A 24,414-nucleotide genomic window follows, 5' to 3' on the forward strand; every position below is an offset into this window, starting at 1 on the left:
GCACCAATGGGATGCCTCTCGTGAAGGTTTTCAAGATGACGTCAACTTGAAGGCTCAGGAGCCAGAGTAGAGGACGAGGATGTTTGCTTCTCGAAGGAAACAGTGAACGGGCTTTGATTTGCATTTTTACATCCTTTCAGGACGCGCATGGCTCTGGTATTTTGCAGAGGTTATCTTCGATGCCTTATCTATGCAGTGGGCTTGTTTTTCTAAAATGTCCAGACGACTAGTCAGTGGCCCTTTAAATGCCTGACATGTTGGAATGTGCACACATCTCCAGCAGGACTGACTGTAAACCATGTTTACTTGCGTAATTTGCGCACCCCTTATTCATCACCTAGGTCTTTGAAAGAAAACTTTTACTCGCACATTTATGCTTCCTGCCATGCCAGACCACTAGAAGGCAGGCTTGGGGAAATATGAAAGGTGTGCCGTTTACCTGGCTCGCTTTCCTGGACGAACAGGCATGTTAGCTATAGGGCGAATAAAACAGTGGACAGAGAAGCAGACGGGACACACCATCGCTGAAGTTTAATACGCAGTCAAGAAGAGATTCTCAATTTGCCAAATAACATGTGCGCAAGATACTCAACTTTGCAGAATTCCTTGCAGGACAAGCAATCATAAAAGTCACAGCAAGGTGATGCACGTGTTTTATGCTATGCATGACAACTCTTTTCCAGTGAGGGCAATTGAAGGTGTGCTTACGCACTTGTCTCCTGCTTTGTCAGTGCAAAAAGCTTCAAGAATATCCCTATCAGCCTGCTTGTGGAGCAGCATTCAAATGTGGTGAAAAAGAAGTGTGCACTTTTCTTCTTTGTTACCTTTTTTTTGATGATTTTGCACTTGCGGCAGTGGGCAGCCAAATGGCTATCAGAGCAGGAACTGTTGTCCTATGCTTCCTTAGTCTTGGCCTGTGCAACACTTGCCTCTGGAAAGCGGAATTAGGGAAACCACTGCAATGCTTCAGTTTACAAACTGCCTGGTGTGCCTAATCCGGCAGCTTTCACTGTTGCCGGTGCTATTAAACATGCGGCACATTCTTGCCATCTTTAGCGGTACTGAAAAAATGACCTGAACGCCGCACTTTCCCACCACCTTCTTGAGGTGGTGGGACAAGTTGTGCATGTAGGGCCCAGCGCTGGGACGTCCCTAGGATGCGTCACTGCAACAGCCTGTTGTTTTGCCTGACCTCTTTAATCAGGTTGTCGACAACGGACGTGAGCGGGCTGTCTGGGAATCCAGCGCTGCAGAGGTGAAGAACCTACTGCTGAACACTCAAGTTCTCCTTATTTGGTTTATGGGGTTTAACGTCCCAAAGTGACTCAGGCTATGAGGGACGCCGTAGTGGAGGGATCTGGAAATTTCGACCACCTGGGGGTCTTTTACGCGCACTGACGTTGCACAGCACACGGGCCTCTAGCATTTCGCCTCCATCGAAATTCTACCTCCCCGGCCGAGATCGAACCCGCGTCTTTCGGGCCTGCAGCTGAGCACCATAACCACTGAGCCACCGTGACAGCTCTCAAGTTCACCTTGTCAACACAGGATTTGAAAAATCAAGTTCGCCTTGTGAACACGGGATTTTTTGAAGTGCGGCTCTTAAGCAGTTCAAAGCTATTCCTCTCTTGACTACTTTAGAATGTGCCGAATTGTAGTTTAGAATTGGCTTTTTTGAGCGATGAAAATATGTCCAACATAGCGAACTATTAATAAAGAACCAATACAAATATCTTGCTTTTGAACGTAACAGTCATCGTTAAAATCGACAACAGTAGAAGAAAGATTAAATCTAAGCAATTCTGAGAAGTTGTCAATAGATAAACCGAAGTCTGGAAGGCGACTGGGCCCTGGGTCTCAGTGCACTCTCTGACAGCAGTACTAAGTTCCCCTTGAGATATGGAGTAGAAAAGATCCTCCACATTCACCGAAAAGGCATAAAACATGTCAGCATCGTGCTCATGAGAGCCTGATTCGAGAGCCTGATTAATGGGCGCAAAACATTTGCTGTAGCAGTGACGCTTCCTAGGGACGTCCCATCGCTGGGCCCTACATGCGCAACTTGTCCCATTGCCTCAAGAAGGTGGCGGGAAAGTGTGGCGTTCAGGTCGTTTTTTTCTACTCCGCTAAAGATGGCAAAGATGTGCCGCATGGTTAACAGCACTGGTGAAAGTGAAACCTGCCGGAGTAGGCTCGCCACGCTGTTTGTGAACTGCACTGGTTTACCTTATTTCACTTTCCTGTGGCAGGTGTTATATAGTGCCTCAATGAAAGACTGATGAAGCATAGGACATCAATTCCTGCTCTGATGGCCACAGGACATTTGACTGCCCATTGCCGCAAGTGCAAAGTCATCAAAAAAGGTAACAGAGAGGAAAAGTGCACCCTTCAAGCAGGCTGATAGGGATATTCTTGAAGCTTTTTGCATTGATAAAGCAGGAGACAAGTGCGTAAGCTACTTCTTCAATTGCCCTCACTGGAAAACGAGTTGTCATGCATAGCAAAAAACGCGCATCACCTTGCTGTGAATTTTATGATTGCTTGATATGGAAGGAAATCTTTCCAAAGTTGAGTTTTTTGCGCATGTGCACATGTTATGTGGCAAATTGGGAATCTTTTCTTGAATGTCTTCAGTTGATGTCTAGCGTGTGTCCCTTCTGCTTCTCTGTCTGCTGTTTTATTCACGCTATTTAACATGTCGCAGCCGGTGACTTCCAGGGAACCGCCGGCGCGCACCAGAATCTGAAACTATCGAACAGTTTCCTGTTTGGTTTGCCGCTACTCTGCTGGTTTAGCGCCTGTCATATGTCATGTGCCCCTGACAGCTGGCTTTGCGATTGTATTGTTGTGCATTTATTGCTTTTAGCTGTGCATGCACCGTCATGCCATTCAGCAGGGAACTACATAACGTGGGGCTTGGTGAGAGGGGGTTATATTTTGAGTCAACTTTCTTCTGGTCAACGAGGTTGGGGGGGGGGGGGGGGGTGTCGACGTACAGTTGGCAACATATGATATATATTGCGCGTTACAACCTTATGAGTTTTTTTAAAGCGAAAGTGGCGTGGACAGGATGTGTCACGCTTTCACCAATCCATAGCCAATCCAGTCCATATCCATCCAACAAGCCACTTCATATTCCAATCTTTAATTCAGCAAGCCAAACCATAATCCACAATCTAATCCATAATCGAAAAAGGCGTGAACTGTCAGTGAAGAAAAATAAAAGAAAATTTGGGCCTACACGGGAATCATACCCGGGCCTGCGGCGTGCGAGACGGGGACGATTCCACTGCGCCACGACGATTTGACGTTCAGAGCTGAAGAAAGGCGTGTCTAGTGAATGCAGAGTTGTCTTGGAAGCGCATATGATTAGTTATAAGCTGATAAATTGGATACCGCAGTTTACAGAGTACAAAAGTAAGTTTCCCGTAAATTTACTGCTTGCTTGGCGTGCCGTAGCACCATCATGCAGCACCCACTGAAAACCTCCCTAGCAATGTATGACGCTGGCCTAGCAGATGGTGCCATAATGCCAGCACAAATGCTTTCGCATTACCGCATGTAAGTTGTCTTAAGTCCCTCCTAGAATTTTTTTTTTAGGAATTCTTCGCGAAATCTCTGCATAATTTGCACACCCCCTTCTTGAAATCCTTACTTAAAGAAAAAAAATGCTTAAGTTACGCGAGTAAATACAGTAACTGTAGTGCGTATCGGTAACCAGTTTAGCCGAGCTTAAATGTTGGTGTTCAAATATGGGCACTCCCAAGCAAGAAAATGGTTCTGTCACTGCCGTAGGTACTGTGCTTGACCGTTATTACTACAGTGAAATCTCGTTAGTTCAAACTAGGAGCTGATTTAAGTCTATGGCGTTGGATGCTCATTTATTTGGACATGTGCTGGCTCGCACTTATTAATTCGGACGTGGATTCACATCGAGGTACGACACACACAGCGTAAGCAATGTGAAATAAATTGTCCAACATCCTTGGTTTACTTCCTTTCTCCAAGTGCATTTTGCATAGCTTTGTCAACATGCAAAGTGTACGAATTAACGCAGTCACGTCTGTGCAGGCTACCCTACCTGCAAAGGTCGTGTAAAACTGCACGCTTGATAACCTAATGAGGCGATCATAATAACGGTGTTTACATAAACGTGCTAGAAATCAAATCCCCACCATATGTTGCGAAAATTGCATGCTATTTCTTGGCAGCTTGACCGCATTTGATATTACTACGCTGGTTGTATACCTGTCTTGCTGCGATTCTTTTGCTGCCACCAGCCAGACTTCTAAGAAAACTACTATCATTGGGCACGAACCGCCACTGTCAGATGTGTTCGGTGAGGCACTTAAGCAACAGAATTTTAAAATCCGCGGCTTCGTAACCACGTCAAATATTGTGCTGTGGTGACAAATTCCACACCAACTGTGGCAACACAGGCAGCTTACCCAGCCGACTGCTCCGTGCTCATAGCACTGCTCTTACACACAGCCGCCCTCTTGTACCATTCTGAGCGCTTCTCTGTTCTAGTACACTATACTTCAGGCATGGCAGGCATGATGACACACAATCCTTTGCCGGAATTGAGCTCAGCCGCATTGTTTCGGTTCAGGCGTTTTGGACTCTCCTTGGCATCTTTTGTGAACGGTGTCATGCCATTCTAACACCTACGCATATTTTCCTCGCTTGCATTCACGTGCTTCTTGTTTTCAATATGATTCATGGTCCATGCGGTGCAGCATCCTCAAAACGTGATGGGGTCGTTTGTGAAGCGGCATCACTGCTACTGCGTCGCACTGTGAAGAGGGCCGCGGAGACCTTTGCGATTTTTGAGCAATTCTTAGACGTTCCCGACTGTGTGCACAAAGCAAAGCACTGTCATTGTTGTCGCTTGGTTTTCATCTCAAATGTAGACAACCATCGTCCAGGCGTTCATTGGATAAAATTATGGTGATGCAAACAGTTTTCTGGAGTTTTTTGAGGACTGCTTGGCAGTTTGAACTTTCGCATAACTCAAACATTTTTTCTGGTCCCTCGAAGGCCATATAACGAGATTTTACTGTACCGTTGGATTGTCATCCGAGCCTGCCCAGGACCCTTGTCTGCTATTTGACTTGCCCTGATAGCTTTGCCCACCAGTCTGACTGATAGTTCCAAGGTTGTCGGCGGACCTTCCTTAGCTGCCCCCATTATTTTATATGGGAGTGGATCGAACGGAGGGCAGGTGACGACACGGTATAGGCCATATTAAGAGAGAGCCATGTTCAGATTGTTGTACAAATAAAGACCGACTGTAGCATTGAGTGGATAAAGAAACACTTGCAGAGAAAGCAGGCTTATTTCATGGGACTTGCTTGTGCATAGCAGTCTAGCAAGTGGCAATTAATCACTGTGAACACAATGGCGAGTGTTGGACGAGCGTCTCCTCAATGTTCGAAGTGTGCCTGATCTGGGACTAGCTGCCTGTATGCATCACTCACGATTCTGCTTCTGGTCTGGACACTGTCGCTTGGGGACAGCTTTGCACTTCGAGAGACCAATATGCCGAGGCCTATACTGGCTAGGTAGCAGAAGGGAAGCAGGGAAGGCTTACAGAGTAACACAGTTTGCTTGTTGTTCGGCTCGGTGGACTCTCTGATAACCAGCGTACCAGAGAGAGAGAGTGTTTTGAATGGCACAGGCATTCCCGTGAGGCATTTCTAACCCATGAGAAAATTAACTGCTGTGCTCTGTTGCAGGGTGATCAGAGGCCTGCTTTGCCGCCGCCACCGCCAATCGCCGTCCCTCCTCCGACACCTGTGAAAGGTTTTGTTCTTTGTTTATGCTTGATGCCTTTTAGTTGTCTAGGTCGTTTGGCAGATTTGGTGTCATTTAAAGCAGCTTGCATTCGAGAGTGCTGTTGTTCATTTATTGTCACACTGTGTGACAAGAAATTGCCCAGGAGACTCCCTAGTTTTGACCAACCCTCCCGGTTGTACAAACACACTCTTAATTGTTCTCGACATCGTTGAGAATCTTTTTTTACAAGAAAAGAAACACTGCATGCAATATAGGCGAAGCGTATTCCCTAGCACGTGCTTGTTACCTGGCCGGTGCCAATGGGATTGCAGCTACCATATCTGGTGAAAGATTTTTCGGACTTCCGAAATTCAGACTTATTCGTCCTTTTATGATGAGCAAACAGCTTTCCTGAGGGACTAATGCATCTTTGCGACCAATTTTTCGAAAGGAGCGCGTTTCCAGTGCTGGTCTTGTGGTGCGGGAGCCGCATCTTAAATTTTTTCTTGGTGTTCTATGAGCTTTTATGGCTTGTTTCCGGGCTGTTTGGCCGTTTCCTCGTGATCGTTGGGAGGTGCAGCGAGAAAGTGAATAGGGTTTGACTCGAAAGAAACCATTGGCATCCTCACATTGGGTAGCAGGAATGATGCATCCAGTGCGTGGCCTGGGTTGTCATCTGCACTGCCGGAGGTAGGCATCATTGAAAGCGATGAGGTTACACATATTCATACCGGAAGTCCTGTGGCCATTTTCAAGTCCCGTTCATTTGAGGAACGAAAAAGTCAGTGGTTCTGTCGCTGAAGTAATGAGAGTTAAAATGACAGCGCTCGTGAGCGACCTGTGCTACTGCATGTATAGCCCGTGGTGGTATGGAAGGATCTGTATTATTTTGAGCATGTTGACCAGAAGGAAATTAGCAATTAGCACTCTGGAGACTATTTCTATCCTATGTGCCCTCAGCAACATGGGTGGCAAACTGTTTGTTGTGACTTTTACAACACAGTAATCCATTTGAAGGATTTTGACCCTAGCCTATGCTGTGTGCCACCTAACTGCTGAAACTATTTCAGAGAAGACCCCATCGCCGCGGGATCTGGAAGCAGAGGCTCAGAAGCAACTACAGGACATCAAGGAACGAAATGAACGTCTCAACTTTGGTAAGGGTTTGGTGTCAGGTGATCTAGGTTGGAGAAATATGTTAAGGGGCTGCTTTTTGCATCTGCAGTTAGAAAGACTTCTACGGCCGGACGAATGAGACCTGTGCAAATGTGGTCAAGGGTTCATTAAAAAAAAAATTCTGATCTATTTGTGTTGTTGGGCCAAATGCAAATTAGGTGCGCTAGCAGTTCGGTTTTCTCTTTGATTCTGGTCCAGTGTTCCCGGATGGCAGTTGTTCAGATAGCGATAATGGGTTAATGTCCTTATATGCGAAATTGGTCATTCTCTACATTCATAGATTCCTGGGAGGGATCCAGTGTTCCCGGATGGCAGTTGTTCAGATAGCGATAATGGGTTAATGTCCTTATATGCAAAATTGGTCATTCTCTACATTCATAGATTCCTGGGAGGGATCTAGTGTTCCCGGATGGCAGTTGTTCGGATAGCGATAATGGGTTAATGTTCACATATGCGTAATTGGTGATTCTCTACGTTCATAGATTCCTGGGAGGGATCCAGTGTTCCCGGATGGCAGTTGTTCGGATAGCGATAATGGGTTAATGTTCACATATGCGTAATTGGTGATTCTCTACGTTCATAGATTCCTGGGAGGGATCCAGTGTTCCCGGATGGCAGTTGTTCGGATAGCGATAATGGGTTAATGTTCACATATGCGTAATTGGTGATTCTCTACGTTCATAGATTCCTGGGAGGGATCCAGTGTTCCCGGATGGCAGTTGTTCGGATAGCGATAATGGGTTAATGTTCACATATGCGTAATTGGTGATTCTCTACGTTCATAGATTCCTGGGAGGGATCCAGTGTTCCCGGATGGCAGTTGTTCGGATAGCGATAATGGGTTAATGTTCACATATGCGTAATTGGTGATTCTCTACGTTCATAGATTCCTGGGAGGGATCCAGTGTTCCCGGATGGCAGTTGTTCGGATAGCGATAATGGGTTAATGTTCACATATGCGTAATTGGTGATTCTCTACGTTCATAGATTCCTGGGAGGGATCCAGTGTTCCCGGATGGCAGTTGTTCGGATAGCGATAATGGGTTAATGTTCACATATGCGTAATTGGTGATTCTCTACGTTCATAGATTCCTGGGAGGGATCCAGTGTTCCCGGATGGCAGTTGTTCGGATAGCGATAATGGGTTAATGTTCACATATGCGTAATTGGTGATTCTCTACGTTCATAGATTTCTGGGAGGGATCCAGTGTTCCCGGATGGCAGTTGTTCGGATAGCAATAATGGGTTAATGTTCACATATGCGTAATTGGTGATTCTCTACGTTCATAGATTCCTGGGAGGGATCCAGTGTTCCCGGATGGCAGTTGTTCGGATAGCGATAATGGGTTAATGTTCACATATGCGTAATTCGTGATTCTCTACGTTCATAGATTCCTGGGAGGGATCCAGTGTTCCCGGATGGCAGTTGTTCGGATAGCGATAATGGGTTAATGTTCACATATGCGTAATTGGTGATTCTCTACGTTCATAGATTCCTGGGAGGGATCCAGTGTTCCCTGATGGCAGTTCGGATAGCGATAATGGGTTAATGTTCACATATGCGTAATTGGTGATTCTCTACGTTCATAGATTCCTGGGAGGGGATCCAGTGTTCCCGGATGGCAGTTGTTCGGATAGCGATAATGGGTTAATGTTCACATATGCGTAATTGGTGATTCTCTACGTTCATAGATTTCTGGGAGGGATCCAGTGTTCCCGGATGGCAGTTGTTCGGATAGCGATAATGGGTTAATGTTCACATATGCGTAATTGGTGATTCTCTACGTTCATAGATTCCTGGGAGGGATCCAGTGTTCCCGGATGGCAGTTGTTCGGATAGCGATAATGGGTTAATGTTCACATATGCGTAATTGGTGATTCTCTACGTTCATAGATTCCTGGGAGGGATCCAGTGTTCCCGGATGGCAGTTCGGATAGCGATAATGGGTTAATGTTCACATATGCGTAATTGGTGATTCTCTACGTTCATAGATTTCTGGGAGGGATCCAGTGTTCCCGGATGGCAGTTGTTCGGATAGCAATAATGGGTTAATGTTCACATATGCGTAATTGGTGATTCTCTACGTTCATAGATTCCTGGGAGGGATCCAGTGTTCCCGGATGGCAGTTGTTTGGATAGCGATAATGGGTTAATGTTCACATATGCGTAATTGGTGATTCTCTACGTTCATAGATTCCTGGGAGGGATCCAGTGTTCCCGGATAGCAGTTGTTCGGATAGCGATAATGGGTTAATGTTCACATATGCGTAATTGGTGATTCTCTACGTTCATAGATTCCAGGGAGGGATCCAGTGTTCCCTGATGGCAGTTGTTCGGATAGCGATAATGGGTTAATGTTCACATATGCGTAATTGGTGATTCTCTACGTTCATAGATTCCTGGGAGGGGATCCAGTGTTCCCGGATGGCAGTTGTTCGGATAGCGATAATGGGTTAATGTTCACATATGCGTAATTGGTGATTCTCTACGTTCATAGATTTCTGGGAAAGATCCAGTGTTCCCGGATGGCAGTTGTTCGGATAGCGATAGTGGGTTAATGTTCACATATGCGTAATTGGTGATTCTCTACGTTCATAGATTCCTGGGAGGGATCCAGTGTTCCCGGATGGCAGTTGTTCGGATAGCGATAATGGGTTAATGTTCACATATGCGTAATTGGTGATTCTCTACGTTCATAGATTCCTGCGAGGGATCAAGTGTTCCCGGATGGCAGTTGTTCGGATAGCGATAATGGGTTAATGTTCACATATGCGTAATTGGTGATTCTCTACGTTCATAGATTCCTGGGAGGGATCCAGTGTTCCCGGATGGCAGTTGTTCGGATAGCGATAATGGGTTAATGTTCACATATGCGTAATTGGTGATTCTCTACGTTCATAGATTCCTGCGAGGGATCCAGTGTTCCCGGATGGCAGTTGTTCGGATAGCGATAATGGGTTAATGTTCACATATGCGTAATTGGTGATTCTCTACGTTCATAGATTCCTGGGAGGGATCCAGTGTTCCCGGATGACAGTTGTTCGGATAGCGATAATGGGTTTAATGTTCACATATGCGTACTTGGTGATTCTCTACGTTCATAGATTCCTGGGAGGGATCCAGTGTTCCCGGATGGCAGTTGTTCGGATAGCGATAATGGGTTAATGTTCACATATGCGTAATTGGTGATTCTATACGTTCATAGATTCCTGGGAGGGATCCAGTGTTCCCGGATGGCAGTTGTTCGGATAGCGATAATGGGTTAATGTTCACATATGCGTAATTGGTGATTCTCTACGTTCATAGATTCCTGGGAGGGATCCAGTGTTCCCGGATGACAGTTGTTCGGATAGCGATAATGGGTTTAATGTTCACATATGCGTACTTGGTGATTCTCTACGTTCATAGATTCCTGGGAGGGATCCAGTGTTCCCGGATGGCAGTTGTTCGGATAGCGATAATGGGTTAATGTCCTTATATGCGAAATTGGTCATTCTCTACATTCATAGATTCCTGGGAGGGATGCAGTGTTCCCGGATGGCAGTTGTTCGGATAGCGATAATGGGTTAATGTTCACATATGCGTAATTGGTCATTCTCTACGTTCATAGATTCCTGGGAGGGATCCAGTGTTCCCGGATGGCAGTTGTTCGGATAGCGATAATGGGTTAATGTCCTTATATGCGAAATTGGTCATTCTCTACATTCATAGATTCCTGGGAGGGATCCAGTGTTCCCGGATAGCAGTTGTTTGGATAGCGGTAATGGGTTAATGTCCTTATATGCGAAATTGGTCATTCTCTACATTCATAGATTCTTCGGCGTGATCCAGTGTTCCTGGATGGCAGTTGTTTGGATAGCGGTAATGGGTTAATGTTCTTATATGCGTAATTGGTGATTCTTTACATTCATAGATTCCTGGGAGGGATCCCGTGTTCCCGGATAGCAGTTGTTTGGATAGCGGTAATGGGTTAATGTCCTTATATGCGGAATTGTTCATTCTCTGCATTCATAGATTCCTGGGAGGGATTCAGGGTTCCCGGATGGCAGTTGTTTGGATAGCGGTAATGGGTTTATGTCCTTACATACGTAAGTGGTCATTCTCTACATTCATAGATTCCTGGAAGGGATCCAGTGTTCCCGGATGGCAGTTGTTCGGATAGCGATAATGGGTTAATGTCCTTATATGCAGAATTGGTGATTATCGTCATTCATAGATTCCTGGGAGTGATCCAGTGTTCCCGGATGGCAGTTGTTCGGATAGCGATAATGGGTTAATGTCCTTATATGCGAAATTGGTCATTCTCTACATTCATAGATTCCTGGGAGGGATCCAGTGTTCCCGGATGGCAGTTGTTCAGATAGCGATAATGGGTTAATGTCCTTATATGCAGAATTGGTCATTCTCTACATTCATAGATTTCTGGGAGTGATCCAGTGTTCCCGGATGGCAGTTGTTCGGATAGCGTTAATGGGTTAATGTTCTTATATGTGTAATTGGTCATTCTCTACATTCGTAGATTCCTGGGAGTGATCCAGTGTTCCCGGATGGCAGTTGTTTGGATAGCGGTAATGGGTTAATGTTCTTATATAGGTAATTGATAATTCTCTACATTTGTAGATTTCTGAGAGTGATCCAGTGTTCCCGGATAACAGTTGTTCGGATAGCGGTAATGGGTTAATGTTCTTATATGCGTAATTGGTCATTCTCTACATTCATAGATTCCTGGGAGTGATCCAGTGTTCCCGGATGGCAGTTGTTTGGATAGCGGTAATGGGTTAATGTTCTTATATCGGTAATTGATAATTCTCTACATATGTAGATTCCTGGGAGTGATCCAGTGTTCCCGGATGGCAGTTGTTTGGATAGCATTAATGGGTTAATGTTCTTATATGGGTAATTGATAATTCTCTACATTTTTAGATTTCTGGGAGTGATCCAATGTTCCCGGATGGCAGTTGTTCGGATAGCGGTAATGGGTTAATGTTCTTTTATGCGTAATTGGTCATTCTCTACATTCATAGATTCCTGGGAGGGATCCAGTGTTCCCGGATAGCAGTTGTTTGGATAGCGGTAATGGGTTAATGTCCTTATATGCGGAATTGGTCATTCTCTACATTCATAGATTCCTGGGAGGGATTCAGGGTTCCCGGATGGCAGTTGTTTGGATAGTGGTAATGGGTTTATGTCCTTACATACGTAAGTGGTCATTCTCTACATTCATAGATTCCTGGAAGGGATCCAGTGTTCCCGGATGGCAGTTGTTCGGATAGCGATAATGGGTTAATGTCCTTATATGCAGAATTGGTGATTATCGTCATTCATAGATTCCTGGGAGTGATCCAGTGTTCCCGGATGGCAGTTGTTCGGATAGCGGTAATGGGTTAATGTCCTTATATGCAGAATTGGTCATTCTCTACATTCATAGATTTCTGGGAGTGATCCAGTGTTCCCGGATGGCAGTTGTTTGGATAGCGGTAATGGGTTAATGTTCTTATATGGGTAATTGATAATTCTCTACATTTGTAGATTCCTGGGAGTGATCCAGTGTTCCCGGATGGCAGTTGTTTGGATAGCGGTAATGGGTTAATGTTCTTATATGGGTAATTGATAATTCTCTACATTCATAGATTCCTGGGAGGGATCCAGTGTTCCCGGATGGCAGTTGTTTGGATAGCGGTAATGGGTTAATGTTCTTATATGCGTAATTGGTCATTCTCTACATTCATAGATTCCTGGGAGTGATCCAGTGTTCCCGGATGGCAGTTGTTTGGATAGCGGTAATGGGTTAATGTTCTTATATCGGTAATTGATAATTCTCTACATATGTAGATTCCTGGGAGTGATCCAGTGTTCCCGGATGGCAGTTGTTTGGATAGCGGTAATGGGTTAATGTTCTTATATGGGTAATTGATAATTCTCTACATTCATAGATTCCTGGGAGGGATCCAGTGTTCCCGGATGGCAGTTGTTCGGATAGCGATAATGGGTTAATGTCCTTATATGCAGAATTGGTGATTATCGTCATTCATAGATTCCTGGGAGTGATCCAGTGTTCCCGGATGGCAGTTGTTCGGATAGCGGTAATGGGTTAATGTCCTTATATGCAGAATTGGTCATTCTCTACATTCATAGATTTCTGGGAGTGATCCAGTGTTCCCGGATGGCAGTTGTTTGGATAGCGGTAATGGGTTAATGTTCTTATATGGGTAATTGATAATTCTCTACATTTGTAGATTCCTGGGAGTGATCCAGTGTTCCCGGATGGCAGTTGTTTGGATAGCGGTAATGGGTTAATGTTCTTATATGGGTAATTGATAATTCTCTACATTTGTAGATTCCTGGGAGTGATCCAGTGTTCCCGGATGGCAGTTGTTTGGATAGCGGTAATGGGTTTATGTCCTTACATACGTAAGTGGTCATTCTCTACATTCATAGATTCCTGGAAGGGATCCAGTGTTCCCGGATGGCAGTTGTTCGGATAGCGATAATGGGTTAATGTCCTTATATGCAGAATTGGTGATTATCGTCATTCATAGATTCCTGGGAGTGATCCAGTGTTCCCGGATGGCAGTTGTTCGGATAGCGGTAATGGGTTAATGTCCTTATATGCAGAATTGGTCATTCTCTACATTCATAGATTTCTGGGAGTGATCCAGTGTTCCCGGATGGCAGTTGTTTGGATAGCGGTAATGGGTTAATGTTCTTATATGGGTAATTGATAATTCTCTACATTTGTAGATTCCTGGGAGTGATCCAGTGTTCCCGGATGGCAGTTGTTTAGATAGCGGTAATGGGTTAATGTTCTTATATGGGTAATTGATAATTCTCTACATTTGTAGATTCCTGGGAGTGATCCAGTGTTCCCGGATGGCAGTTGTTTGGATAGCGGTAATGGGTTAATGTTCTTATATGCGTAATTGGTTTTTCTCTACATTCATAGATTCCTGGGAGGGATCCAGTGTTCCCGGATGGCAGTTGTTCGGATAGCGGTAATGGGTTAATGTCCTTATATGCAGAATTGGTCATTCTCTACATTCATAGATTTCTGGGAGTGATCCAGTGTTCCCGGATGGCAGTTGTTTGGATAGCGGTAATGGGTTAATGTTCTTATATGGGTAATTGATAATTCTCTACATTTGTAGATTCCTGGGAGTGATCCAGTGTTCCCGGATGGCAGTTGTTTGGATAGCGGTAATGGGTTAATGTTCTTATATGCGTAATTGGTCATTCTCTACATTCGTAGATTCCTGGGAGTGATCCAGTGCTCACGGATGGCAGTTTGGATCGTGATAATGGATTAATATTCATATATGTGGAATTGGTCATTCTCGCCTTTCATAGATCCCTGGGAGTCTTCCTGGCGCCACTTCTGTGGCAGGTGCTGCCATCGGTGGGACTTTGGTTGCTTGTGTTAGGTGGCGACCCAGGTTGCTCTCGCCTGAGCAGCCTATCATGATTAATTGAGCTGCTGCCTGACAGGGTGGGCAGGTGAGCAACCTGCCACAAAACACGCTTCTGACAGACACACACACACACACACACACTGCAGGTAAATGCGAGGAAGGGTCACGATAAGGGCTAGCATATTAGAAAAGAAAGAGAAAACTTGAAATACAATTGCCGGCTGTTTTTTTTTTTGAGTCGGCGGGACCCTGAAAATGGTTCTAATAGTCTAACAGTCTGAAAAATTCTTGAATTTCAAAAAAGAAAGGCTAGCCTAAAAAATGGTAAATTTCCCTATTTTTCCACTTGCATTTGAGACGAAACCATGCTTTCGTCATGTCCGCAGTGCAGCTCAGGTCCTAGCTGCCGACGTCCGTTTCCCCAACGAAGGCATAGAAGAGTGTCTTCCCTGATACCTTCCCCTGCAGCACACCAGGGGGGCATCCGAGCCACAACGGCTGCACGTTCTAGTTAATAATGTGATCATGCATCTTCTTTGTAAACCACTTTGATTGGAATGAAGTGTGTGCCGTTACCTTGAGTGGCAACAATGAGGTGCAGATATTGCCAAGCCTATCCAGGCCTGTCTGTGAAATTGAATCCGTTTGAATCAAAGATGGTGCCTTCGATGGAGGCCGCAATGGCTAACGTTCAGCTGTTTGGCAGCGATGTTCGCTCACATCTATTCTGGACTGAAAAATCCACTTTTGGATTTTGGAGAGGCTTGTTGGGTTCTATTTTAGTCTGAAAAGTCGAACCTTTAGACTCCACTAAGTTGGAAATATTGGTTGTGAATATTTATATGTTTCAGTGGCGTGTGTGATGGTTCTTCAATGCAGTCTGGGTGATTGGATTCGATAAAGATAGGTCAGCTGTTGTGTATCTGGCTTTTTAACCTGACTAGAGAAATTGAGTTCACTGAAGCTTGCTTCAAGTTTGGTGTCGAATCAGCAGTTGTGTGCTAATAAAACAGCATGGCTTCTGTTGTTGCTTCCTGAACATCATTCCTGTATTACCATTGCCCCTAGTGCGAAATTGGGCTCCAGGGGTTTTCCACATGACGCGTTCCCTGTCCCCGTTTCGGTGGGCGGTGGGAGTGCCCGTTCCTCTGCTGGGCGACCACCGTCCGCCGGGCTGGTCTCCGAGCACCTCAGGAGGGAAGGTTGCTGATACAGTCGACGACCGAAAATTCGGACGCCTGATTTTTCGGACATGCTTGATTATTCGGACTTTTTCGCGGCACCGCGACATGGCCCATAGAGCCAGTGTGTAAGAGCGCTTGAAATTTCGGACGCACCGCAACTAACCACTCGATTTTTCGGACCTCGTTCGCACTCGCCGCCAGCACCCAAGCCGCCATATAATGTGTACAGTGGAACCTCATTAATTCAGACTGCAGGAGATATCGAAAACTTGATCAAACAAAACGAAATTCAAGCTTAGAGGGAGCCTCTTGCGACGCTGAAATTCTGCGCGAGTGGGCACATTGCGCTCGCGTGTTTTCGAATTCGTACTGTCCTTGAATGTCTTCCGCCGCACGAACTTTAACCGTAGTCAGAGTTCACGGAACTCATCTGTGCCGAATCTTTAGTCCCGAACACGGAACGCGAATACGATCGCGGAGGCTACGCGCACGCCGTGGCCTCCGCGATCGAAGCGCGCTTCGGGCGCGCCGCCGGATCTTATCGCGGCCGCGATCTGCTCCGGCGCTGCGCCGTTCGCGGAGGCCACGCGCGCGCACCGGAGCCTCCCAAGTGCCGTCTATGGATGGCGCCGTGATCATTATCAAAATTTTTCTCGGTCGCGATTTTCCGCTGTTCACATCGGCATCAGTATCGCCAGCTCCAGCCTTTCGTGGCGTGTTAGCATGCGTGTTAGCGCATTCGCCGTGATAGTGGCTTTCGCGTGCTGCCGCCGAGCTTCACAGTTTTAGCGCGATGGGCAAGCACCTTAAGCTACACGGCTGGGAGTTAGCTCTCGAACGTGGTCGGTAAGCGTGCGGCTGGCGGGAAATTCGACGTGGCCGAGAAGTGCGTCCGATGATGGTGCAACCAAAAGAGAAACACAAGCTGCAAAAAGCGCGCTTTCCAAGTCAAGCCGTGCGAATTTCCTGAACTGGAAGAAGAGCTGCTCCTCTATGTGATGGAATTTCGGAACAACGGCTACGCGTTGACAGCGGACATGCTGCGCGGCTTCTTTTGGCATGAGCGTGCACCAGAGCGCAGCACCAGCTCAGGAGTCTAAATACTTCGCGAGTGACGATTGAACGTAGAATAAATGTCGCTCATTCCCTGGTTGGTGTGTTTTTACTTAAATTTTTTTTTTCGCATATCGCGTGTATGGGCCGCACCCCGAAAATTGGCCCTCGAATCTGGAAAAAAAAAGTGCGGCCCTTATACGCGTTTATACGGTATTTCGCGCGGCGAAATATAGTCATGAGGAGCTTTAGAATGTGTGCAATACAATTGGCCGCTTTCTCCGGCATAGTGGTAATAAGTTCGTGATTTTTTCGGTGAAATTTGATTTTCCGGACTGCCCGATTTTTCGGTCGTTTTCGCGGTCCCTAGAGAGTCCGAAAAATCGGTCGTCGACTGTATTCCCAATGCAGCATTCCGCATTCTCATTGACCCAGTGATGGCCTTGGTTGATACAAGCAGCTCGCCTCAGCTAGGCGAAAACAGATTGGGATGGAGCACAAATCCGTACTTCTGGTGGTCACCTCATGATGCCTGTCGGAAAGTGCACTGCTCGCGTTCCAACTCTGTTATTTTTGGCACTTTTGTTGTTTTGCCCCATAGCTGCAAGGCTTCTTGCACGAACATTTATGGCCCCGGGAAGAGTTTCAGCTGACACTGAACAACGCAGAGTGGCCCTGCGCATCATCGACGCGGATGCGATTATGCCTCCGTGTTCCTGTGCCCTCGTTACCATCATTTGTGACGAGTGGTGCAGTGCCGACAGCATTGCGGAACAGAACACTGGGCTTGTGCTCTCTCATGGGGTGTGCATCGCGAGAGGTATTGTAACTCTAACCAACGGCCTGGCAGATGTCCTTCTAACAAATTTTGGGACTGAATGGCCAAGGGCACACTTCGAGAACATCGCCGAAACTCACAACTGTCCTGCCCTCCAGAGTGAACCTGTTGAACACCCCAGTTGGCCCTTGATGTGAACCCAGGCTCACCTTCTGCTGCGTCATTTCCAAGACTTTCTCGTCTACGTCGGCAGTCAAACAGACTCCTCTCGCTAAGCACCGCATAATAACGGATGACGGTACCCGACCGCTCGACAAAACCCACACTCGGGCGCGAAGCCATAGCTCAGCAAGTCCAAGAATTGCTGCACGATGGTGTTATCCAGCCATCAAGTAGTCCCTGGGCTTCGCCTGTGGTTTCGGTTATGAAGAAAGATGGCAGTCTATGATTTTGCGTTGACTAGTGGGAACTTAACTACGTTACAAAAAAACTCTTCTATCCGTTGCCACACACTTGACTAGCTGGGGCACGTGCACTACTTTTCTTCGCTAGTCTTAAAAAGTGGCCGAGCGGGATTGCGAGAAGGCAGCATTGGTGGCACCGGATGGCCTCTGAGTTCAAGGTCCTTCCTTTCAGTTTGTGTTCGGCTCCAGCAACATTTCAAAGAATGATGGGTGCTGTTTTGTCAGGCCTGAAATGGCAAACGTGCTTGGTATACCTGGTCGTCGTCGTCATATTTTCGCCAACGGTCGAAGAACACCGTGCTGCAAGCTATAAGATCTGCCGGCCTGACGTTAAAAGCCCAAAAAATGCCACTCTTAGTGCTAGAGAGAAGCAGTTGTGTGCATCGTTGTCATAACTTGGAATGGTGGTGTCAAGGTTGGCTCTCATTTTCAGCTCTGGAGCAGTCACTTCGTGAAGCTCAGGCGGAGCTGGAAAAGTACACCAAGGATGCCGTGGTGGCCGAGCTGGAAGCCAAGGAAGCTGCCCAAAGCTACGCCCGCAAGCTGTACAGAGCCATTGACGAAGCCAGGGTACAGTGCCTTGCTGGGTTGCCATTTTTTGTGTGCCTGATCTCTCTCTTTTTTTAGCTTGGCAGTGTCTTGGTTGGGTAGAATGGGAACCTAATTATTAAAGAAAAAAAAATTGTGCACGGTTCAAAGTGAGTAATCGTCCGTTTGAGGAAATTTTGCATGAGGTCCAAGCCTATTAGCGCTCGAATGTGACCGGTCCATTCTTCTTACACGAAAGCGATGAGGGCGCCCTTTGTACTGTTTTCGTGATGCTTTAAACTGAATCTTTGTTCTGTAGTTCTGCAATGGGCGGATTTATGAAAGTTGGTGCAGTAGTCTGTCGCTGCCAAATATTCAGAAATACTCAGATATCAATTGCTCGAATTGAAATGAACATCGAACAGCAAGCATATTTGAATTGTATTCAAAATATCAAACATTTGCATGCCTCTATATTTTTTGCTTTACAATGGCTGCTGTGAAAAAGCAGTAGAAAGAAGCATTTGGCTTGCTAGATCTGCCATGTGTGTTCCAGTAACGTCTCAATGGCCGATGATTTCAGCTGAGCTCACTTATCTTAGATGGTCATTTTTGGGACATGTAGCGGCGCGAATGAGCCAAGAAGAAGGCTGTGCTGGATGTGTTGTGCACTCTTTGTTCTGCCTTTTTCAGGACAGTGAAGACCAGTACATGTGGGACGAAGCTCTTCAAGCCAAAGAAGCCAAGTTGGCTGCTGTTCAGAAGGCTACTGTAAAAAGTGAACAGGCATGGTGAGGCTTTGTTGTCAGTGTGGGTTTCATGCATGGTAACCGTGATGGCCTGTGCATTTGGACACTGTTTGCCATGTATATAGCAATCCGAATTGTTCTCTCAGATTTATCCTAAACTACAGTTGAACCCACTTCAGATGTAACAGTCGTGAATAAGAGATTTTCCACACAACTGGCTGGCTGCCCTCTCTCTCTTTTGTAATAGACATTAGGTATAGAAAATATTCGGTTATAAAATGTGTTATTTCTCAATTTTGATGAAAACTTGATGCGGTGCTATCGCTGCTTGCAAACTGCAGCCGTGCTTATTGGAGATGGTAAGGCGCGATTACCTAGGCGGCATTTATTGCAGTTGAAATTACTACAGAGTGGTCCGATCTTAAGTGCTGGGTAGAGAAGGACTTCCAACCTAGCGTTGGTACATAGTAGAATGGTGCAGGGCTTCGGCCAAGATTCTCGTTGAAAGGGCCGTCAGCAGCCAACAAGCAGCCCTCCTCTTGCATACCATTCCCAGCTTCGTAGCCTCCTTCTCAGGTGGCCAAAGCTTTTTGTGCTGCTACATGATGCTTCCTTTAGTGCCTCATTTGTGTAACTGTGTATCTGTTCATCGAAATATTTCACTGTTCTTGCTACCAAAGGAGTTTGAAGCTTCAGTGCAGTCACTGGTCTCAAGTGTCCAGCAGACAAGATTAAACGGCTACTTTTGCAGCTCTTGTGAAGGTGGCATAGGGGGTGAGTGGGAAAAGTGGCACCTTGCTTACAGGAGCGAGAGAAGGGGAGTTATTCACTGCACCTGGCGTCCATACTTGCTGCAGCCGTTTTGTCAAAATGTTTTTATTCTGCTCTGAAGGCATCACTGAAATGGGGAAACACTGTCATCATGGGTGGCTCTTTCCGAGTGGCAGGGGGTGTTCGTGCTCTCAGGGGGGCTCCTCTCCTGTGGCCATTTGTCTGGCAGGAAATGCCTGGAGAACCTTCAGAGTGCCATCAGAAAGGGCCAGGAAGACCGGGAGACCCACGGCAACCTGGCGCTCAGCCCGGCCGAGCACGCTGCCCAGGCTGCCCAGGAGCAGCTGCGCAGGGCCCAGTCCGAGGTGGGTCAGGGGACGGCCCCGTGCGCGCGTGTCTCATCTCCCCTCGTCCCTGCAGTCGCGGTCAGCCAAGGAAGCGGCCCGGACAGCCAGTGACTACAGGGACGCTGTGGAGCGAGCCCAGCTTCATTTCCAGAAGGAAATTGAGGCCCTGCTTCCCGAGACAAGATTCAGGGAGCCAGGTGGGGTGTTTTATTGGTGGGGTATTTTATTGTGGCACATTTGTGGTTGGTGCAAGTGAATGGATACCTCCTGGCGACGAGTATAGTGCCAAGCTTCAGAACAGATGACACATCGGTTCTTTGAGTTTCCACTGTGCATCTGCAAAATGCAGTTGCTACAGCATAGCATACTACTGCATTACCAGCAGCCTTTTTTGTTATCACGGGGCGGCATGTTGCTACTTAGCTGCACTGCTGAAACAAACGTACAACAAAGGCACTGGAAGGAAAGCTTTGTTTTTATGCCTGAAACAGCCCAACGGCTTGAAGCTAACAGTGCAGTGCTTCTGAGCTCTGTTTCAGAGGTCAGCCACAAGAAATGAATTGGCTGCATTCGGCTTGCCAGAAGAACCCTACTAGCTGTTTAGTTCAAGCTACAGGGCAAGATTGATGATTTGGTTTAGACCAATTCTCGGACATGATGAGCAATGTGAGATCATTTGGTGGGTTTCACATAGGACTTGGTTTAAAAAAAATCCGCTTAAGACAAACTCTTTTGCTTGTCCTTGGGTCAAGACTGAACTTTCTCAGAGACCCTGCACAACAGCTCTGTCAAGGAAAGAAAAAAGTTTAAACCTCGGTGTAGCAAAGTATTTCAGTTTTCATAACTTCATGCCCATAGAAAACCATGTATTTTTAGCTTCAATATGATGAAGTAAATTTTGCTGCACTTTCAGTGTTACAAAATTTCAGTGCTGGCTGGAAATGAATCTGAGAAAGAATTGTACCACGGGCGCCAGTGGTTGAGCGGAGCGCATGCGTAATATGGAAGCTGCCTGGCTTTCGTATACAGAGGTCATCAGCCTGACTACACCCACTGCAGGGCATGTCTCTCGAATTAACCCTGTCCTTTGCCATCTGCGGCCACTGTATCCCTGCAAACTTCTTAGTCTCATCCGCCCACCTGACTTTCTGCCGCCCCCTGCTACGGTTGCCTTCTCTTGCAATCCACTCCATTGCCCTTAAGGACCAGCGTTTATCTTGCTTTCGCATCACATGCCCGGCCTGGAGCCCATTTCTTTCTCTTGATTTGGACTAGGATGTTGTTAGCCCGCGTTTGTTCCCTCACCCACTCCGCCCTCTTCCGATCTCTCAACATTACACCTATCATTTTTCTTTCCATAGTCCACTGCGTTGTCCCTAACTTAAGCTGAACCTTTTTCGTAAGCCTCCACGTTTCTGCCCCAGTGCCGGTAAGGTACACCTGTTGTGTACTTTTCTCTTGAGGGATGTTGGCAAACCGCCATTCATGGCCTGAGAGAACCTGCCATATGCGCCCGTTCTTCTTACAGAGTGCATAGGCAAATACGATGGTGATCATAGTGACGAGCGTGCCGCACCATCTGGGGTAGTACGGGCGAGGCTGGCACACGCATCTGCACAGCCTTGGCAGCCTGCGGCTCTCAAGGTCGGCGCCGAATGCAATGCGCTCCCTGTGTTCAAAGGTAGCGCGGCGCATTTGTTGCGTTAACAGATGCCCAAAGATTGGTAAAGGACTGGACTGGAAGGGTCAGAGTCCGTTGGCACACCTATCAGCTGTCAAGCCCGTCACGCACTTCACACCTGACAATCTTTCTTACTCATATGATGTGCGCACGTGCAAAATGAACACACTCACGCTTACAACGGAAAATACAAGGAGTGGGGTGGGCATGATTTCATTCCATTGGCTGGTGATTGGAGGACACCCATCACTCTCTCACCGACATGGAGATTAAGAAAAAAGGGAGGGGGGGGGGGGAGGGGGCAGTTGTCTCAGCATGGCCCAGCGGTGTTTCAGCCGTGGCAGCGGCGGAACGCGTCGTTATGTCGGCGGTGTTAACAGTATGCTCAGGACACTTACAGTAGGATGATGACAACTGAAGACTAGTGCGTCGTCACCCTGCAACTACCAGGTGGTTGGAGCGGTAGACGAGCTGAGGCGGCTGTGAGCTGGCAACATAAGCAAGAGGCGCGTAGTCCCATTGTTACTGGCGAAGAAAGGGCAGAAATAAGGGACCACTTTAATTGCAATAAAGGTTTTTTTTCCCTGGGTTATCCGCAGTGCATTTTTGGCGGATTCTTATCATGCTAGGGGACAAATTTCGATGGAGCTAAATTTCAGTATTATGAAGTAAACTGCCGATTTTACAAACTTCGTTAAATCCAAGTTTCAGTGTACCGTATTTTCCGGTGTATAAGACGCACCCGTGTATAAGACGCACTCCAGGTTACCCAGTTAGGCTAGTGAGACTTAATTAAATACGTTTGTGCGACCATCGTGAAATGCACCGTATCTGTGAGGAATTCTTAAGCAACACTAAGTGATCAAAAAAGGCAACACTCGCATCATACCCGCCCACGTTTTAGCAAAAAAGAAGGAAAATACGAAAGAGCTCGCCCATATGTCCATAACATTTTATTTCTACCTAAAACCTTCGAAGTCTTCATCTTCAGATGCGCTATCAAAAAGTTGGCCCATTTCTGGAGGCAACGCGGTTGAAACACTCATTACGTACACGGAGCTACAGTGTACTAGAATAGGGGCAGTGTGTTCAGGAGCGCTTGCCGCTGAGGCGCTTCATGCAGAAAGCACGAGATGGCGCTACAGGAGCATGGGCTGTACGGAACCAACGGCGCAGCGCTGGCGCTGCGCGTTTTTAGAAGTGTTGTAATCATCCTCCGCCTCGAACAGACGTGCAAATGCTCGGAGGATGTGGAGATGCATGCTTGGAACTGACGTTCACATAAGAGATTAATTATATGTGTACTTTAGCGCATCACAACGCTCATTAGACGGATTTATTAACAAACCTGACAGCAAAGGGTTTGGAGACACCGAAATAGTGGGGTAAAGCCGTTAAATCTGTTGAGCCACGCTACAACGTAACCAGAAGTTATTCGAACGTAAAAAAAACATTGATTAATGGGTTTAATATCCGCAAGCAACACTCGCGCTTCAAGTAGCACCGTAGTAAAGGGCTTCGATTGAGTTGAAGCAACTCGGATTCCAGGTGCATTTTCTTGCAGAGTTCGCACTCATAAAAATGCAGCCGCTGTTGTAGAAAACACAAAACTGTACACGGCCCAAAGCCAAAGGCCTTCCCTGCTTGGTATTTACCTTCTTTCGCGGTAAACATGGTAAACATTTGTCCCTCGTTCTATCCTCCGGTTTCGCGAATTACCCGCAATGACTGGATTTGCACAGTTTATTCGTGACTTTTATTTACGTCATGAAGAGCTCCCCAACGCCAGGCTCATGTACGAGTCTGAGACACACCAACATCACACATTTGAATGAAAGGAATAAAACAGGTAGGAAAGAGGCCAAGTAAAAGGGATTAAACACAGAAAAAGAGCGAGTACATTCCAATCCAAACAACGGAGACCTACAGCGGAATTAATGTGCTTAAATGAATTCCTTAATTCATTTTTGAATTACATTTACAAAATTGGCTTTGGAATGCACAAAAAAAAATCCGTGTATTTAGATAAAAAAAACGCAAAGGAGCGTCAGCATATGTGTTGCACAAGCCTGCTAAGAACAACGGCTAACTTTCAAGTGCAATTTCCTTTTTCGGCGTCTTCTTCGATAAATAGCCCGGCGTGTTTGGTAGGAGCGTAGGTACGGCATCCGGCAGCAACTCTGGCTTTCCTCGCGGAATGCGTACCTCTTTCCCCTCTATAATGTGGACGTAATCCCGTAGGATACAAGAAGGATCGAAATGACGCTCGCAGACCGAGCAACTTTCATCAAGGACCTTATCTTTTCGATGCAGGTTTCGTTCCCAAACCTTTCTTTTTCCTTCATCTTTCGGCACGGCGAAGAGGGAAGGCTGCTCGCCTTGGGCCCACTTGTAGCCGGTGTCGCACCCCGGCCCAAAGCAATGACGTTGCCGTCGGCGATTAGGCATTGGCTCTCACTCGCGAACACCGCAGCAAAACATCACACTGCTAGCACTGC

At 46.6% G+C, this 24,414-nt stretch overlaps 1 protein-coding gene across 2 annotated transcripts in view; it reads left to right on the top strand.

The window, feature by feature from the left end:
* Window positions 1-24,414, top strand: part of Mitofilin (inner membrane mitochondrial protein mitofilin) — an 84,856-nt gene that overhangs the window by 45,265 nt on the left and 15,177 nt on the right. For both annotated transcript variants that reach the window (XM_089578202.1, XM_089578203.1), the window contains exons 5-10: window positions 5,739-5,805; window positions 6,849-6,935; window positions 18,274-18,410; window positions 19,062-19,159; window positions 20,118-20,253; window positions 20,309-20,432. In XM_089578202.1, coding sequence (XP_089434328.1) covers window positions 5,739-5,805; window positions 6,849-6,935; window positions 18,274-18,410; window positions 19,062-19,159; window positions 20,118-20,253; window positions 20,309-20,432 — 649 coding nt within the window. The remainder of the gene's footprint in view (window positions 1-5,738; window positions 5,806-6,848; window positions 6,936-18,273; window positions 18,411-19,061; window positions 19,160-20,117; window positions 20,254-20,308; window positions 20,433-24,414) is intronic.

The sequence above is a fragment of the Amblyomma mixtum genome, chromosome 3 (assembly GCF_055824585.1).
Source record: "Amblyomma mixtum isolate Tamu chromosome 3, ASM5582458v1, whole genome shotgun sequence".
NCBI classification, from domain to species: domain Eukaryota; kingdom Metazoa; phylum Arthropoda; class Arachnida; order Ixodida; family Ixodidae; genus Amblyomma; species Amblyomma mixtum.